The sequence below is a fragment of the Tursiops truncatus genome, chromosome 8 (assembly GCF_011762595.2).
Source record: "Tursiops truncatus isolate mTurTru1 chromosome 8, mTurTru1.mat.Y, whole genome shotgun sequence".
Taxonomy (NCBI): domain Eukaryota; kingdom Metazoa; phylum Chordata; class Mammalia; order Artiodactyla; family Delphinidae; genus Tursiops; species Tursiops truncatus.
The window spans coordinates 40,234,292-40,249,701 of record NC_047041.1 but is presented as its reverse complement, the minus strand read 5'-3'; the positions used below and the strand labels follow the sequence as shown (position 1 = coordinate 40,249,701).

At 42.2% G+C, this 15,410-nt stretch overlaps 1 protein-coding gene across 2 annotated transcripts in view; it reads left to right on the top strand.

The window, feature by feature from the left end:
• The window catches only part of FAT3 (FAT atypical cadherin 3), a 560,923-nt gene that overhangs the window by 449,777 nt on the left and 95,736 nt on the right, over nucleotides 1–15,410 (top strand). For both annotated transcript variants that reach the window (XM_073808321.1, XM_033862147.2), the window contains exons 7-9: nucleotides 1,758–2,033; nucleotides 4,470–4,680; nucleotides 9,546–13,619. In XM_073808321.1, coding sequence (XP_073664422.1) covers nucleotides 1,758–2,033; nucleotides 4,470–4,680; nucleotides 9,546–13,619 — 4,561 coding nt within the window. The remainder of the gene's footprint in view (nucleotides 1–1,757; nucleotides 2,034–4,469; nucleotides 4,681–9,545; nucleotides 13,620–15,410) is intronic.

The following is a 15,410-nucleotide window of genomic DNA, read 5'->3' as shown; positions in this document are numbered from 1 at the left end:
ATAATTCAAGACTGGGGCAGAAAATATGTACAAGATGACCCTGAAAAAATTACCAGCAGCAATTATTGGAAAGCAAGGAAGCTATCAAAGACTACTTGGGTTGTGTCAGAACATTGCAGAAGCCAACTTGAAGAGGCTCCCCATGGCCAAGGAAGGACCATTTGTGCATCAATAAATATAGTAACTGCAGTAGACAGAAACACATCAGATGTGATTAAATTCATGAGCTCATAATGATGCTTGAAAAAAAATACCTTATTGATCACTTTGGGAGGAGCTGAAGAACCAACTCATTATTTTGAAATGATCAAGGAAAAGAATTCTCCTTCCTTTTCAACATGAAGTGTACTTCAGAGTAACCGAATAATTGAAGAAAACTTTCTTTTTAGAACTATTCTAGCTAATAAGTGGGGAAGAAATCATAGAATTAAAACACTACTGTTTTGTATTTTTAATGAATTAATATTATCTATATCATGATCATCAATGGCTGCTAATATCATGGAACAAGATAGAGAACTAGACATTATGTTTCTCCAGATGGAAATATATCACCCATAAAAGATTTTTGTCAAGAAAAAAAGAAGGAAATTGAATGTGAATTTTATTGTCTCCTACATAAAACTACCAAGTTATAAGAAATACACGGGACAGAGGAACATGTAGAACAAAACCATGGAGATACAATAAGCAAAATTCAGACTGTGGGAACTAAAGAGGCAAGGGCTCAATTTTTTGATTGCCAACAATAACAACATAAAAATTGCAAGGAAATCGATGAAGATAGAGGGAGAACCTACAAATTAAAAGATAATTAAAGGAAATGTCAATCAAATGCAATGTCTGTGCCTTATTTTCATATCCTGCTTAAAAGAAACTGAAAATATATATGCACATGTATGCAAACATATATAACTCATTACAAAACAATTACAGAAGTATGAACACCAACTGAATATTTAAAGACATTAAGGAATTCCTGTTTTCTCTGTTTAGATGCAGTAGTGGTATTGTGTGTATGTGTGTGTTTATTTTGAGTCCCTATCTTTTAGAGATGTACACTGAATTATATGATGTCTGGGACTTGCTTCAAAATAATATGAGGGAGCAGGTGGAGATGAATGGGCATAAAGATGAAACAAGGTTAGCCATGAATTGATCATTATCAAAGCTGAGTGATAAATATTCAGGGTTAATTAAGCTATTACTTTTATAAAATCTGCCTGAAAAATTTTGAAACAACTTGGGAACTTCATATTTTAACTATCATTAGTACCATGTTCTTTGCTAGACACCTCCCATCTGAAGGAGAGCCACCTCTGTATTCACACCTCCCTTTCCTCAGCCTCTTTGTTACTTATCTTGTCACTGCCTCCACATTAGGTCTACTATAAGAAGCACATAACAAGAATGTAAGATAATAGGAACTTAACAAACTAAGGTCACCTTGTGATCTCTTACATTGTGCCTCAAATAATCTCCTAGAATTATCACCCCCCACCCCAGAGGCTGTCTCATCTGTTCACTTAATCGTGAGAATATTGATCCTCATAGTTTATGTTCCTGCTAATGTGAACTACGGGTTTATCGTCAACCTCTAATTACAGAGTGCTTTCATAAGAATCTTCCTACATATTAAAGTAGTTGCTAGAAGCTGGGATCCAGGAACATAGAGGGAGGAGAGAAGGAGGGAACCTCTTTTACTAGAAATGAGTAAATTGGCATTAGTCATCACTCTTGTCTCCTTTTAACCATAGGTATTTATCAAAGTGCTGGATAATAATGATAATGGCCCAGAATTCTCTCAGCCAAATTACGATGTGACAATTTCCGAGGATGTGCTTCCAGATACCGAGATATTGCAGATTGAAGCCACAGACAGAGATGAGAAGCACAAGCTAAGTTATACTGTCCACAGCAGCATAGATTCTGTCAGCATGAGGAAGTTCCGGATTGACCCCAGCACTGGCGTGCTCTACACAGCCGAGAGGCTGGACCACGAAGCCCAGGACAAGCACATACTCAACATAATGGTAGGACCAAACTGCTTAATATGCTCTCCTAGCAGAATCACTGACCATCCAAGGCACATGCCTTAGCCTTCAGATGTACAGGGCCCTTGAATTTTGTAAGTAGTAGTAAATTTGGTCTTTTCAACCACAGGGTTGCATTCATTCTTGCCTTTTTAGTTCAGTGAGGCATTACTGTTGTTAGATAGTGACTCCATATGTTTGCCAAACTGAAATATTAGATGAGCTCTACAGACAGTGGCCGCTCAGTAAAGGCTGCTGACAGCCTGATTTGAGCAGGAAGGAACAGGCCGTGTTTCTGTACTGGTTCACATCCAGAAGATTTTGTGGAAAAGTTTAAAAGAAGTTCCTTGAGAAGTTAATTACAAGGGTAATCATTTATCAACCTGTATAATGCTCAGTCCTTGGAAGCATTCAGAGAACTGATTGATTACTTATTGCACTGGCATTGGACCTAGTGGTAAATACTGGCCCACAAAAGAGATCTCAAAGCTCACCAAAGCCTACAGAGAATGTTGAATTTGGGTTCATGGGGTCTCCAAATTATGTAGAAGATGCTTTCATTTTAAAACAAAGTTTGGCTAGTTTACATAATTGGGAAGTAAAGATTAGTAATAAACACCCTTGTTTATGACCTAAAACCTGTCCCTTTAACTATCCAAGAACCCTATGGACAATTGTACAGCCACTGCCTAACAGGGCCCCCCTGAGTTCCTTAAGACCAGGTAGGATGGCAGAGATGTAATCTTTGTACTGATTGGCTTTAAAATACACTAAGATGCTACCAATTCCCAAGCAGCTGAAGTACTGTTCCACTAAGTACTACTCTTCCTTTCCAAGTCTCTGGGCAAGAAGAAACTAGAGTTCCATGCCTTTGGCTATGGTTTCCAGATGAGACTCCAGGGAACGGAAGAGGGACTCAGGGTTCATCAGAGCCATCCCTCTGGGCATTCATTCATTCATTCAACAGATATTTCTCAAGCACCTACTGTATACTAAATTCTGTTCTAGGCACCGAGGATATAAAAGAGACAAAGTCCCTGCACCTTTGGACATTCGATTGGAACAGACCTAGATTTCAATAATCCCAAAGTACAGAGTCAAGTTTGGTCCTTGGGTGGGGCAGGCTGGTCTACAGACAGGGAAACTCATCACACTCACCGGCTAGCTTTTGCATATATCTCTTCAGGAGCAGAACTCTACTTCCAGTGACTAACTCTATTCTCACGATTTCTTCAAGCCATTTCTGTTCATTCTTTCCTTAACAAACTTAGAATTCAGTGCACTTACCCTGTATCATTTATCATTTATGTAATTGAATATTTAGAGCAAACAACTCCTTTATGCTGCCTTTCTCCAAGCTAAGCCCTTATAGTCATTTTGCTCAATTCCTTTCAGGTTAGTATTTCCGAAAAACCCTTTCCCTTTGATAGCTTTTCTTGGTATATTTTCTAATTTCTTCAAATCTCTCTGAAGTTAGGCGATCTAAAATTGAACGAGCAAAAAGCACACATTGGATTAATGCTACATACAATGATAGCAAAATCATGTGTTAGAGTTAAAGAATTGATTAGTTGCAAGCTTCTGCCATATGCAAACCAGGGAAAACTTTAAAGCAATCAGGCAAAGTTCTTTGGTGATTTCACAGTGCTGGGGTCTCACATTTCAAAAATTAAGATTTGGTTCATCTTCCCAGTGGTCAGCGTTCTCTCTTAGTTCTGGGACTTTATTTATGTTGGTTCTTCTTGCCTGAAATATATGCCACGCACCCCGCCCCCCAGCACTTTACTACTTCTACTTGGTTTTGTTACCTTTTCCAAGCTAGGCTAACATCCTTACTAATTACTCATATTCTGGTACTTACCTCTGGGCCTTGTATCTTTCTACTTATTTGTTTGGATTCCCCAGTCAACTATAAGGTTCTTGAGGTCAGGAACTGTAGCTCATCCACTGCTGAACCACAAGAGTCAATCCCAGGACTTGGTAGATAATAGATGATAATAAAGGTTTGTTGAATGAATGAATGAATGACAGTGGCTACATTCCACATTTTAGTTTCCCCTTTACAAGGGCCTCTATCCACCATTCCATTAGCAACTGTATACACAAATTCCGGGGGGTGGAGGGTGAGGGGGGGCAGAGGAAAGTGCTGTGTTTGCGATATCCTGACATCAGTTCTACAAGCACAGACTGAACACAGACCAGAGGCCAGGCGTAATGCTGAGCAATAAAGACAGCGTGGCCCCAGCTCTCACTGTGTTCACAATCAGCGTCCTCACTCTATAATAGCACTGCTTACTGAATACCTTCTCTGGGTCTGGGACTGGGTCAAGCGGTTTTTGTGCATTATTTCATTTTGATTTCACTTTAGGCACAGCCAGGTGAATTCTTTGCAACTTAAAGATTTTAGTCCTACTGCTTCTTATATTTTGCCTAAAGGTCAGAGATCAGGAGTTTCCTTATCGAAGAAACTTGGCCCGAGTCATTGTGAACGTGGAAGATGCTAATGATCACAGCCCCTATTTTACCAACCCGCTGTATGAAGCATCTGTGTTCGAATCGGCTGCTCTGGGATCAGCTGTACTGCAAGTGACGGCTCTGGACAAAGACAAAGGGGAAAATGCAGAACTCATATATACCATAGAAGCAGGTGAGAGCTGGTGCAGATTGCAGTGTCATGCATGGCATTGGACCCTCAGTAGTATTTATCACCATGTAAAATTCACATAGTTACCACTGGAATGTCTCCAGATGAATTTTTTGGCCAAGCAACTGCCCTATTTGCACAACGATGGTGTATCAGGTTCTTGGCATTTCGGTAAGATGTTTTCCATCATTGACAGCGAAGAATGAGTTTCCTTTCACTGTGTTCAATCTCACTGTGTTCCTTTCACTGTGTTCAATCTCAGATTTTTCTGGAATGGAGAAGAGAAAAGAATGTGTAATAAACTCGGTGGCTTTTACTGATGGGTCAACAAGCCTTGGCCTCAGACTAAAATAACCAAAGCCTCCCGTCATTTGAGGGCTGCCAGAGAGTTCGGTGAATTGAATCTTAAAGGTCAATGCTTACTTGTCAGTAGGTGAGCTGTGGGCTGTGGGCTTCAGAAATTCCTAGGGTTAGGGTTAGGTTTAGCACAAACTCACTTCATTGGAGGTGATCTGAGTAGCAGAGTAGTTGGTAGGTACTGAACTGCTTGCTTAACCTGACAGATAAATAAATGCAGATTCTCGTGTTGTTAAATTTGAGATTTCTTTTTAAAATCAATTTTAGTATCTAGAAAGCAAGACCGTAGTTTCCTGATGGTTTGCAGTTGGACAGTTAGAAAACATTTATGACAGAAGAGATGAATGTCCAAGCAAAGACAGGACTGTGAGCCTAAAAATTACAAATATCCTTTATCTGCTCTATTTTCCCTTCCCCTGTTCTGTCTTTTTTGAATATTCAAGCCTCATATTCCCAAAACATTCTGCAACATTATGTCTGTCGTGCATGATGCCAAATGCTGTTTCCTTTCATGCCAGCACTGGAAAGGCTTCTTTCCCTTGATGTAAATATGGAGCATTTTTGTGAGTGGTTGAATTAAAATATGAATGCTAGAGTGACAGTTCTGGACTAAAAAATATTAGAAAAAAAGCCAATGACTTTCTTTAAAAATAGCCCCTGTATTTAATGACAATCTAAATCTATTTCCTTTATTAGGCACCTACATTTTACATGAGTCTGTGCTAAACTCTATACCAAAAAAGAAGAAAAGATGTTGGTTCAGAACAGCCAGGTACCCCAAGAGAATTCACCCCTTTCTTTTCCAGATTTCCATGGAATTTCCTTTTAGCCTAAAGCCTGACAGTACTCTTTTTATAAACGCTATTTTTCATCTCTTGTTTGTCAGAGGATATTTTAATTCTTTCATTACACAGTCCTTGTTCTTTTAGCTTCACAAATAATATAGGGAAACTTTAAAATACATATATTTAAATATTGCCGCAGGAAATGTCACCTAACCCAAGAACTCTTTATGTCCGTTCTATAGTTTTCCCCTAATCTTATGTATTTTTCCTTTTCTCGTAATTCACTCATGCATATACATTGTTTCATGACATTGTAATCATTTTGATATAGGGTTTTATTTCTACTTTTCTTAACATCTTCTAAGCATTTGTCTGCGTGCGTACTTGCTTTTTATATTTGTCGTGAAGGCTACTACATATACTCCTCTCAGATAGCCAGACATTTTGAAACCAATTTGGAGGTTCTCAGAGTAATTTAAGAGTAATTTACCATAAAGCTGAAAATTCTGCCTCGCTTATCTTTCCGCTTCCACAGACTATAGCCGGGTGCTGAACATAGAGAAAGGACTCAGTCATTTCTTCAACAGTTGGCTAAAACTAGAGAGAAAAGTTATTTCCTTAAAACATCTTTTATATAGAAAAGTCGAGTTTCCAGAAAACCCACAGGAATGCTTGGTATCTCAAAAAGTATCCTTTGATTGGATGGGTAAAAAGCTAATGAGAATTACAGGACAGACAGACCTACACTTGACCTGGACTGGTTTTAGTTAAGTCAAGTTTCTTCACGGATCATGGTAGGATACAAGCAGATCCCAGATAGTTCAGGACTTTGAATCAAATAACAAGAGGTTGGTGTAAAGTATATGTTTTATTTGAGTGCTCTCAAAAACCTCAGAGAAGCAAGATTTTACTCTGTTTACTGGTGGGCCATACATTTCCTATCCCCTGTCTGGCCTAAAGCAACTACTGAACCTTTTCATTTTGGCCTGAAAGACTGAGGTGGAATTCAAGTGCAGAACTTTGAGTCTTATATTTAGTTCAGGTTTGACATTTGGTGCCAACAGTGGTTCATGGGTGGCTCAGAGACAGGGCAGTACAGGAGAGACCAGGACTAAGAAAGTGTTGAGTTAGGATGGGGGCATATTGGACCCCAAGATATATACAGATAGAGACTTAAACATCTTTTTTGATCTACCTCTCTCAATCATTCAACAAATATTTATTGAGCACCTTTTATTTGTGCCAGGCACTGTGCTGTATACCAGATTAATAATGATAAGCAAGGTCAGCACAGCTTTTGCCCAGTTGCCAAGAGTCTATAAGAAGTCATAGATTCCAAGAAAGCAAGCAGAGATTAGCTTCCAAAGATTTAAGTACAGAAGAAGAGAATAAGCAGGAAGTGGATTCTAAGAAAATGGGACAGTGCATTGGAGAGGGAAAGAGGCAAAGAGCCCATTTGGACCTGACATATGAGCACAGCATCCTGGAAGGGGGTAACAAGCAGGTCAGCAGCCATGGAACAGCAGGATGGGGAAGCTCTACTCAAGGTCGGAAGCTGGCCTTCCTTCATCCCTGCCATATATATCTTGCTGTGTATGTACGAGCCTGGAGTAAGAAAGGACTCACCTTGAAACTCCACATGGGACACCATAGTGAGGATGTGGCATTCATCATTCAGGGTTGCATGTGTTGCCACTGCTGGAAGGTGACCATTACTCAGGTATCTCTATATTTTCCTCTCCTGAGATGCTAACGTGAAATGATTCCTGCCTCCTTGTGAGGGTCTATGAATCGAATATTGGAATCACACGTAATTCCACAGTGCTATTTACTGAAAATTTGCAAGTTTGTTCATGAGTTCATTGACCTTCTTGTTGTCACCACAAAATGGTCATGTTCAGGTGGCAAAGTAAAAACTCATGCTGACGTCAAAGATAATTTTGTTTAATATTCATATTTGGGGTCTAGAATCAAATTCTTTATCTCTTTGTTGGACTTGCTCCCTCTTGAGAAATAAACAAGCATCTTATAGAAATAGATTTTATACGAACATGACAGTTTTGTTTTCAGACATGGAAAAGTTTAAGTAATAAGTATGTAGTAAGAAGTGTGCGAATAGCTGTATGTGTTGTATATTTCAAACACATTATCTAACTGCGCTCTCAATCCTGGAGCCTATCTTAATGATAAGACATTTAAAGTCTCTGTTTGTTGCCATACTATAGCACTTCAAAAAGCGAGAAAAATTCAGATATAATTGAATAACCAAACTTTTAACTTGTGATGTAAAAAAATCTAGACGCACAAGCATGTGTTCTTTGAGAAGCATGGGAAAGCCTCATGAGAGAAGCAAAAAGTAACAACATGGTGAAGGATGCTGCTTCCCACTGTTCACTACCTGTGAGACACATTCTTTACATTCTTCAAGTTTTGTGTTCCCCATTCTCTCCTCCTCTTTTCCACAGTGTCATGGTTCACAGCCCTTCCCATTTCAGGTTTGTCAAAGTGGGGTGCCAGTTTCTTCGTTTCATAAGGATTATGCTCAAGTTCTTGGTTTCTGTGCTGCTTCAGATTTTTAACACTTTATTTCATCAGAAACGTCTCAAATATTGAGCAACTAGAATGGTTACAGATGGAACCATTATACATTTTGTGTCTACTTTTATGTCTGTGTGTGCATATGATGTGTGTGTTGGGGTGTAGGGAAGTGAAGAATAGAAGGAGAGTCAGAAAAAATTCTCACAGCTTACAAAGCAAATGGTGACTTGAGAAGAATTCTCCATACCTGAGCAAACCCCCCTCACCAACCAGTGTTTGGGATGAAGTTGGTTTTGATGATATATGTGAAACTATACCAACTCCACATAGCAAAGCTTACCTTTGGGAGAGTCTTAAACCGAATGACTATATGATAATGTTCTGAAGCGATTCCTACAACCCTCTTCCTTTTTAAATTTTTTTAAATTTATTTATTTATTTTTGGCTGCGTTGGGTCTTCGTTGCTGCGTGTGGGCTTTGTCTAGTTGTGGCGAGCGGGGGCTACTCTTTGTTGCGGTGCGCGGGCTTCTCACTGCAGTGGCTTCTCTTGTTGCAGAGCATGGGCTCTAAGTGCATCGGCTTCAGTAATTGTGGCACGTGGGCTCAGTAGTTGTGGCTTGCAGGCTCTAGAGCACAGGCTCAGTAGTTGTGGCGCATAGGCTTAGTTGCTCTGCAGCATGTGGGATCTTCCCGGACCAGGGATTGAACCTGTATCCCCTGCATTGACAGGCGGATTCTTAACCATTGCACCACGAGGGAAATCCCTACAACCCTCTTTCTTATAATGTAGAACACAGAATTATGGCACTGGTTTCAGGGTAAATGCCTTTTTATCAGTGTCATTGGCATGTGCCAGCCCAGTCTGGAAATAAGAAAATCCTAAGCAGGCAAGTCTTTCCTACAAACTCTCCTATTTCCCAGTTTGAATGTACACAGAGCTGTGTTGTTGTTCTTGTTAACCTGAATTAAGAAGATACTGATCTGAAATTCACAATTTACTGGAAAACTCATTTCAGTTGCTTTTGAATACCCCTAAAAGGGAAGTCTCTCGTTTTATTTCAGAATGAGGAGGAGTGAAAATGAATAATTGCTGTTTGCCATGTTGTGTAAAGTAGCCTTAAGATGAAGAGTTAATCTTCAGAAAATGACCCACTTGAACTCATTTCCCTGTTGATTTTTCTGTTGTAGGGAACACTGGGAACACATTTAAGATAGAACCAGTCCTGGGCATCATCAGTGTTTCTAAAGAGCCAGACATGACAACAATGGGTCAGTTTGTCCTGTCAGTCAAAGTCACGGATCAGGGTTCCCCGCCGATGTCTGCCACCGCGATTGTGCGAATTTCTGTCACCATGTCTGATAATTCTCACCCCAAGTTCACTCACAAAGACTACCAAGCAGAAGTAAATGAAAATGTTGATATTGGAACATCAGTCATTCTAATCTCTGCCATCAGTCAATCCACCCTCATTTACGAAGTCAAAGATGGAAACGTTGATGGGGTTTTCACCATAAATCCCTATTCTGGAGTCATCACCACACGCAAGGCACTGGATTACGAGCATACCTCCTCTTATCAACTCATTGTCCAGGCCACGAACATGGCAGGAATGGCTTCCAACATCACAGTCAATATTCAGGTTGTTGATGAAAATGATAATGCACCAGTTTTTCTCTTTTCTCAGTATTCGGGTAGCCTAAGCGAGGCAGCCCCCATCAATAGCATCGTCAGGAGCTTGCACAACAGCCCGCTGGTGATTCGAGCCACCGACGCCGACAGCAATCGGAATGCTCTGCTTGTGTATCAGATTGTTGAGTCCACGGCCAAGAAGTTCTTCACAGTGGACTCCAGCACAGGTGCGATCAGAACAATCGCGAACCTGGACCATGAAACCATCGCCCATTTCCATTTTCATGTGCACGTGAGAGACAGTGGTAGCCCCCAGCTGACGGCAGAGAGTCCCGTTGAAGTCAACATAGAAGTGACAGATGTGAATGACAACCCACCTGTGTTCACTCAGGCCGTGTTTGAGACTGTCTTACTTCTACCTACCTATGTCGGAGTGGAGGTTCTGAAAGTTAGTGCCACGGATCCTGACTCCGAGGTGCCCCCGGAACTGACGTACAGCCTAATGGAAGGTAGCTTGGATCATTTTTTAATTGACTCAAATAGTGGAGTGCTCACTATTAAAAACAACAACCTCTCCAAAGATCACTACATGCTGATAGTTAAGGTGTCTGATGGAAAGTTCTACAGTACTTCCATGGTCACCATCTTGGTTAAAGAAGCCATGGACAGCGGCCTCCACTTTACACAAAGCTTTTACTCCACCTCCATCTCAGAGAACAACACGAACATAACCAAAGTTGCTATTGTCAATGCAGTGGGAAATCGCCTTAATGAGCCCTTAAAGTACAGCATCTTAAACCCAGGAAATAAGTTCAAGATAAAATCTACCTCAGGGGTCATTCAGACCACCGGAGTCCCCTTTGACCGTGAAGAACAAGAGTTATATGAGCTGGTTGTGGAAGCCAGCCGAGAGCTAGACCATCTACGGGTGGCAAGGGTGGTGGTCAGGGTCAACATCGAAGACATAAATGACAATTCTCCAGTCTTTGTGGGCCTCCCTTACTATGCTGCTGTGCAAGTTGACGCTGAGCCTGGCACCCTGATTTACCGAGTGACAGCCATTGACAAAGACAAAGGTGCAAATGGAGAAGTGACCTACCTCTTACAGGATGACTATGGCCACTTTGAAATTAACCCTCATTCAGGGAAAGTTGTTTTAAAAGAAGCTTTCAACTCTGACTTGTCCAACATTGAGTATGGAGTCACCATCCTAGCCAGAGATGGTGGAAAACCCTCTTTGTCCACATCCGTGGAACTTCCCATCACTATTGTCAACAAAGCAATGCCTGTGTTTGATAAGCCTTTTTATACAGCATCCATCAACGAAGACATCAGCGTCAACACCCCCATTCTAAGCATCAACGCCACCAGCCCGGAAGGCCAAGGCATCATATACATCATTATTGATGGGGACCTTTATAAACAATTTAACATCGACTTTGACACTGGGGTCCTGAAAGTCGTTAGCCCTTTGGATTATGAAATTACATCTGTTTACAAGTTGACAGTAAGAGCCAGTGATGCCCTTACTGGGGCCAGGGCTGAAGTCACCGTTGACTTGCTCCTTAATGATGTCAACGACAACCCCCCTATTTTTGATCAACCCACGTACAATACAACGTTATCAGAAGCTTCTCTCATTGGGACACCTGTTTTACAAGTTGTCTCTACGGATGCAGACTCAGAAAACAATAAAATGGTCCATTATCAGATTGTCCAGGATACTTACAACAGCACAGATTATTTTCACATAGACAGCGCAAGCGGCTTAATCCTGACAGCGCGGATGCTGGACCATGAGTTAGTGCAGCACTGCACTTTGAAAGTCAGAGCCACAGACAATGGCTTCCCATCACTGAGCAGCGAGGTCCTGGTTCATATCTACATCTCGGACGTGAATGACAACCCTCCGGTCTTTAATCAGCTCATTTATGAGTCATATGTGAGTGAATTAGCCCCCCGGGGCCATTTTGTAACTTGTGTGCAAGCCTCCGATGCAGACAGCTCTGATTTTGACAGGTTGGAATACAGCATTTTATCTGGGAACGACCGGACGAGCTTCCTGATGGACAGCAAGAGTGGCGTCATCACGCTCTCCAACCACCGGAAGCAGCGGATGGAGCCTCTGTACAGTCTCAATGTGTCCGTCTCTGATGGGCTGTTCACTAGCACTGCCCAGGTGCATATCAGGGTCCTCGGGGCCAACCTGTACAGCCCTGCCTTTTCTCAAAGCACCTACGTAGCTGAGGTGAGAGAGAACACGGCCGCTGGGACAAAGGTGATTCACGTTCGAGCCACGGATGGGGATCCAGGGACATATGGGCAGGTCAGCTACGCCATCATCAATGACTTTGCTAAGGATCGATTCCTCATAGATGGCAATGGACAGGTCATCACAACAGAAAGGCTCGACCGGGAAAACCCTCTGGAAGGAGACATCAGTATTTTTCTGAGGGCCCTTGATGGCGGAGGGAGAACAACTTTCTGCACCGTGAGGGTGATTGTGGTGGATGAAAATGACAATGCCCCCCAGTTCACGACGGTGGAATACAGAGCCAGCGTCAGGGCAGATGTCGGACGGGGTCACCTGGTCACTCAGGTTCAAGCCATGGATCCAGACGATGGAGCGAATGCAAGGATTACTTATTCCCTTTATAGCGAGGCCTCGGTCTCGGTGGCTGACCTCCTGGAAATCGATCCTGACAATGGCTGGATGGTCACAAAAGGCCATTTTAACCAGCTGAAAAACACAGTGCTGTCCTTCTTTGTCAAAGCAGTGGATGGGGGCATTCCGGTGAAGCACTCCCTCATCCCCGTCTACATCCACGTTTTACCCCCTGAAACATTTTTGCCGTCCTTCACCCAGTCTCAGTATTCCTTCACCATTTCAGAAGATACAGCCATTGGGAGCACGGTGGACACCCTGAGGATTTTGCCCACTCAGAAAGTCAAGTTCAGCACAGTTAATGGGGAGCGGCTGGAAAATAACAAAGGAGCTGTCTTCATCATAGAACAGGACACAGGCACCATCAAGCTGGACAAACGTCTTGACCATGAGATCAGCCCAGCTTTCCACTTCAAAGTAGCAGCCACTATACCCCTGGACAAGGTAGACCTTGTGTTCACGGTGGATGTAGACATCAAGGTACTGGATATGAATGACAACAAGCCAGTCTTTGAAACTTCAAGCTATGAGACGATCATCATGGAAGGGATGCCTGTGGGCACCAAACTCACGCAGGTGAGGGCCATCGATATGGACTGGGGAGCCAATGGGCAGGTCACCTACTCCCTCCACTCAGATTCCCAACCTGAAAAGGTGATGCAAGCGTTCAACATTGACAGCAACACAGGCTGGATCAGTACCTTGAGAGACCTGGATCACGAGACAGACCCCACGTTCACCTTCTCCGTGGTGGCCTCCGACCTCGGGGAGGCCTTCTCTCTTTCTTCCACAGCCCTGGTCTCTGTCAGGGTGACGGATATAAATGACAACGCTCCGGTCTTTGCCCACGAGGTGTACCGAGGGAACGTGAAGGAGAGCGACCCTCCGGGCGAGGTGGTAGCTGTCCTCAGCACATGGGACAGAGACTCTTCTGACATCAATCGACAAGTGAGCTATCATATTACAGGTAAGTCTGTCACCCTTGATTTTCACTGTGTGCTCTGCTTTCTGAAGAAAGATGGAAGGTGGCAGAGGGGTAAGAGTAGGAGAGAAGAAGGAAGATGAGATGAGGGTTTGAAGAGTTATCTTACCTCTCTGGGGCTGAGGAAAATATCTGAGTAGCGTCAGTTTTTTAGTTGTTACTAACTCAGCCTTAGTTGGGAGTTCATTGTTTTGCCTATGACAGATTACCCAGATTGGTACTCAGTCCTCGAGTCAATTTTTATCATTTAAAAAAGAGTCCAGCCAAATATCTCAGTGGAAGAAATGAATATAACAGCTCTTTTTGATTGGGGGGCAGGGGAATGTATGTTTTTTTTTTTTAAGTATATGCCTTTCTCCTACTTTCTGTAACGGTAAGAAAAATAAATAGCTTTACTTACAAGTCTTTCCTGGTAGTAAAAACTCAGATGCGTGCACGCACACAACACACACATATACAAATCAAAGGGCATGGTTTGACCTTTTGCTGAAAAATGTTCAATTGTAACTCCAAGTCAAAGGGTATGTCTTCTGACATCACAATTTTCTTGGATCCCTTTTCTGTCTTTCCAGATAGTAAATAGCAGTTCAATAGGAAAGCCAAGGTAGACAAATGAGGTCACCCAGAGCGCCCAAAAAGCATCACCATTACTCTAAGGGGCAGAGGATCTCATGTCAGAGTGAAGAAGAGGTGTCACTGATCAGGAAGAGCTTTCTGGGGGTGACTGGCCTTAAACTGCAAAGAGGAGAGGGTTGGTGGTATGGGAGCAGTCTTCCTAAAAACTATTTGGGGCTTTTAAAGCTAGTATTTTGATGTCATGACATTCAAAGGCAGAACATAAGCAAAGTGCCAAAAGATTTTAAAGAATCCATCCGTACTTGTAGTCAGGTGGCCTCCCTTTAGAAAAACTACATTATTCAAAGAGAAAAATGAATTAATTAGAGTGCCCTCAGGGCACAGAATCTGCTTAAGTATGTTAGTGGGAAAGTTAATTAATCACTGCAGAATAAGATCCACAGAAGAGCATATGTGTCATTGCTCGGGACCACCACACCTCCCCTCCACAGCACTACTCTTTTTCTTTATGGAACGGTTTTCTCGGTGCTGTTTTCTGTTTAAAGGTCTTAATGCATTTGTGCTTTGTCTGATACCATTCATTGTGGGTTTTTTTTTCATTGAAATGTATATTTCTGCAGTAAAGACATGAGTGATAGTGGTAAGGAAAGAAAGGTGAGTAAAGCAACAACTTTGATTCATTTGCATTCAGTTTCAGACAAAAAGCTTCTTAGGCATTCTTTTTTTTTTTAAGTTTTTTAAAAATTTTTATTTATTTTTGGCTGCGCACAGGCTTTCTCTAGTTGTGGCGAGCGGGGGCTACTCTTCATTGCAGAGTGCGCGTTTCTCATTGTGGTGGCTTCTCTTGTTGTGGAGCACGGGCTCTAGGCATGCGGGCTCCAGTAGTTGTGGCTCGCGGGCTCTAGAGTGCAGGCTCAGTAGTTGTGGCGCGCAGGCTTAGTTTCCGCGGCATGTGGGATCTTCCCGGACCAGGGCTCGAACCTGTGTTCCCTGCATTGGCAGGCAAATTCTTAACCACTGCGCCACCAGGGAAACCCTTCTTAGGCATTCTGAGGATACTTTTCTATTTGGAAGAATGGTTAAATACTCAGCTTTAATTATTTACACATCGTCTCTGAATTCTCAGTGGATGGTTTAAGGGACCATCCCACTAACTTTACTAAAGTAATGAGAACAGAGTAGCTTCAAGCTACTGCTACT